At 39.6% G+C, this 4,449-nt stretch overlaps 1 protein-coding gene across 2 annotated transcripts in view; it reads left to right on the top strand.

The window, feature by feature from the left end:
- Positions 1-4,449, top strand: part of LOC101583517 (cytochrome P450 2B4) — a 32,798-nt gene that overhangs the window by 23,387 nt on the left and 4,962 nt on the right. For both annotated transcript variants that reach the window (XM_004648490.2, XM_023708619.1), the window contains exon 8: positions 122-263. In XM_004648490.2, the coding sequence (XP_004648547.1) occupies positions 122-263 (142 nt within the window). The remainder of the gene's footprint in view (positions 1-121; positions 264-4,449) is intronic.

Here is a 4,449-nt window from a genome sequence, read left to right as displayed (position 1 = left end):
TTTTTTTCCCCCCAACAGGGAAACCTTGTATCTGTTTTAATTTGTTTTATGTATTTATTTGTGTCTTTGTCCTGGAGGCCAGATAATAGCAATCTCTTTTGAACTTATAATGTTTCCTCAGAACACAGAAATATACCCAATTCTATCCACTGCTCTCCATGATTCACATCACTTTGAAAAACCAGATACCTTTAACCCGGATCACTTTCTGGATGCTAAGGGGGCACTGAAGAAGAGTCCAGCTTTTATTCCCTTCTCCATGGGTAAGTTGACCCATTATCCCTACCTCAGATAATGGTTTTATTCATTTATTTGGATTATCTGACTTAAGCCAATCCTTTGACGCTGATAGTTGTCACTGATATATTGGCTCATTGAATTATTCGTGCATCTACCCACCCCTCTATCTCTGAACCAGGTTTCATTCTGTAGTCTCTCCTTGAGATAAAGAATTGCTTGCACTGATTTCCTGAGCACTTTAGTTATATTCCACTTGCTTTCACCCAACTATCCTAGTCCATCTTCACTGCAACCCTTGAGCAGATCTGAGCAGAGAGACTGCTAAAGGCACATCTCGGTGATGGAGATCCCTGGCAAGTGTACAATTTCTAAATCCATGAGAAATGGTGATTTATACCTGTAAGCTCAGCGACACGAGAGGCTGAAGCAGGAGGATTGCAAGTCCAAGGTCAGCCTGGGCAACTTAAACAAAAGCCTGCTTCAAAATAAAATTAAAAAGGACTGTGATGTATCATAGGAGTAGAATGCTTGCCCAGCATTCACAAAGCCTTGGATTGAATCCTCAGCACTGACAAAATGTTCATAATTAGAACAAACTCATTTTTAACACAAAAGAAAGCAAAAATTTGTGTCTTTCATTTGAGTAAAGCAAAATACAAACAAAGAGTGTATTGAATGATGGAGAGAAAGCAAGGGGATGGGTCTTGTGTAAACAGGAAGAAATCTAGGAGGTCAAGAACAAAAGGGAGGAGGAAATAAGTAGAATAAAAATATGCCATGTACAGAACCCTAATCACTGCGATGAATGTAATCATTATAGGTCATGAAAATGAGATATGATTAATAATATCAGCAAGGACAACAAATGGGAGAAGAGGGCTGGTGAGATGGCTCAGTGGTCTAAAGCACCTACTGAGAACAAGCTTAGCAAAGCACAGGGACCGCGTTCAATCCCCCAGCACCACATGCCAGCCAGCCCCGCCCCCTGGTGGGCTGAGCTGGCCACACACACACACACACACACACACACATAAATAAATAAATAAAATTTTAAATTTTTTTTAAAAAACAAATGGGAGAAGAGGAGGGACAGGAGTGGGAGGAAAGTGGATGAAAAAAGAACCCAGATGTATTATGTACATGGATCCTCTCCCTAAGATGGTGGTAAACTACATCTACTGAAAACTTGTACTGATAAAATCAACACCAATGACAATAATAGCAAGCAAATCTCATCTATTCACCTTACTCTGCAGCCACTGCTATATTGGAGGCTAAAGTTAATGCATTAAGCAAATCTCAGAGCGTCTGACCCAGGAAATGTAAAGTATGGCAGGAGAAAAGGACATTCATCAAACAGTGGCAAAATTATGATGTCACTGAATGAATTAATGCTTACCTTACACTCAGGATTGCCTGAGACAAAGTAAATTCTTACAGGGGGTAATTACTGTTCTTTGTCATAACAAGCTCTCTAAAAGTGGATGGAGGCAGCAGAATAGAAAATGATGACTAATATTGGTGGGTTGATGGAAAACATTTACCTAAGGAACTAGCTGTGAGGTTGAAGTATAATGTGTGAGTACTGATTGGCCACTGGGAAGAGCGTCCCAGGGAGAGATAACCGCAAAGGTGAGGAGACTGAAGGCACAATCCTCATGATGCACTGAAGAAACTAAAAGGCTATGGTGTGTAGCTTAGGAAAGGGGTCAGGTGAGAGGCTCGGCTGGGCAGGGCCTAGAAGGATGGGAGAAGAGCTTGAGTTTACCCTAGAGCACTGAGGAGCTGCAGACAGCCTTGACACAGTCATTTGTCCAGGTTCACAGACCCTACCCTGGCTTGTTATTTTGTTTGCTTCTTTGTTTCTTTGTTTATTTTAACTGAGGAAACACAATTCATATTTATTGGCCACCACCATATGAGCCAACAGGTGTCCAACCTTACCTAATACAGATCTTTCCAGGTAAATTTAAATTCAGCACTAAGCTATAAAACAACATTCAAAGCACAGTAGAGCTGAAAACAAGTCTCTCTCTATCTCTCTCTCTTTCTCTCTCTCTCTCTCTCTCTCTCTCTCTCTCATTGTTTTGTTTTTTATTAATTTTATTGATAAGCAAATAGCAATAATACAGTTTCAAAACAGGTTAGTTGGACAGTTACAATAATTAATACATTGCATACTATTGTCTTCTTAGTAGTTATTCATCATACAAGATGCAGACATGATACCCTGTTCAAACACTGATAGCCAAATCTTGGAAGCAACCAAAATGCCCATCACCTGAGGAATGGATGAAAAAGATGTGGTATTTTTATACAATGGAGTATTACTCAGCTATAAAGAATGATAAACTCAAAGTTTTCATGTATAAGTGGATGCCACTTGAAGATATACTCATAAGTGAAATAAACCAGACTCACAAGTGTAAATATTGTATAGTCTCCCTAGCCTAAGAACTCAAAAGAAGAAATAAAAAATAGAAAGTTATAACACAATTCAAAGGAAAGAAAGAACTTAAGAACTAAATAATGAAAAGAGGGCAAAGAGAAAAGCTAGGAAACATGACAGGGGCAAACCCATACATTTATATGCACAAGGTGGTTAAGGCAATGATCCTGAGAATCTGCAGCAGGTTTTTGTTTTGCTTCTTGAGACAAGGTCTCACTATGTGGTTCAGACTAGCCTTGAATTCATTATGTAACCAAGCTGATCTTTAAACTGTGGCAGTCCTGCTTCAGTCTCCAGGTGCTGGGATTGCACCACCATACCTGGGTCTCTGTCAGCCTCTTTTCACATTAACCTTACTTCCTTCCAGTTATGTAGGCAAATATAATTGAATGAAGAAACTTATCTTAAATCTCTCCAGGGGCCAGGGAGATAGCTCACTAGAGTATACACCTGCCTGGCAAGTGCAAGGGCCTGAGTTCATTCCTTGGTTCTGCCAAAAAAAAACTCTCTCCGTGTCACAATGATAAAGAATGAAGACATCTATACAGCTATAAAAATATATTTCATGGTACATGCAACAATGAAATAACTCTTAAATCTCTATTTCTTATAATTAAGCTTCTTGCACATTTTTAAGATATTCATACATCAGGAATGTTGGCAAATGTCTCTAATCCCATCCCTTGAGAGGCTGAGGCAGGAGGATCACTGTGAGTTGGAGGCCAGCCTGGGCTACAAAGTGGGTTCAGAGGTAGCCCAAACTACACAGGGAGACCCTGTCTTCAAAAAAATAATTTTTATTCAACTTCAAAAGTTCTCAGATTGGAAGAAAACTATAAATCAAATATATTATTTGACTAAAATAGAATCAGAAATAATAGAACTTGGTTGCAGAGAAGTTATAATTTGATGTCCCTTATGCTCACAAAACTCACCAGTTTGACTGGGATCAGATATAGGCTTAATATCTGAATCACATAAAATCAAACAAAGCAGAGAGTTGCTTTAGTTATCTTTCCTTCAATTGTGAGTATGATGACTTTTAGATCTGGAACTTCATAGTAAATTAAGTATGCTGTCTTAACAGCTTATCTGGTTTTGTCAGGTCAGTTTGCAACCTGCGATTGCTCAAAGCTGGAGTACTGAGATTGACCAAGATTTAGCTTCCTGTAATAAATCAGCTACAGTTTGTTTATATCTTGAGTACACTCCAGTTTGCTATGTAGGTAGGCACCTTTTCATCAAATTTAACAGGATGTATTCTTGGAAAACCCAAAATTCCAGTTTTCTTTTCTTTTGGAAGAAGGAATTCCCCAGCAACAGGTCTTTACTCTTAAATTTCATCAGTGACTTGAGTGACCTTGTCTAATGGCCTACTCTCACACTTCATTTTCAGTGAGAGTTGGGGACAGTGGGGTGGGAGGATGGGGTTCAGTTCCTGCAGTCATTAGTTTCACCCTCAGTTTAGAGAAAGCAGAGATGTAGAGAAGGATAAGGACAGATAGATAGCCAGTGGTGAAATGTGAGAGGGACACAGAAAGAGAGAGGGGCAAAGACAGAAGAAGAGAGCATGGTGGGGAGGTGGATGAGGGGGGAAGGAGGGAGAGAGAGAGAGAGAGAGAGAGATTGAATGGAAATGAATCCAATCCAAACAGAAGCAGAGTATAAGAAATTTTTTTTTAATTTTATTTATTTATGTGTGTGTGTGTGTGTGTGTGTGTGTGTGTGTGTATGTGGCCAGCTCAGCCCACCAGGGGGCG

Source organism: Octodon degus, unplaced genomic scaffold, assembly GCF_000260255.1.
Source record: "Octodon degus isolate 3935 unplaced genomic scaffold, OctDeg1.0 scaffold00418, whole genome shotgun sequence".
NCBI classification, from domain to species: domain Eukaryota; kingdom Metazoa; phylum Chordata; class Mammalia; order Rodentia; family Octodontidae; genus Octodon; species Octodon degus.
Note: the sequence above shows the minus strand (reverse complement) of the source record. Positions and strands in the feature narration are given on the sequence as shown.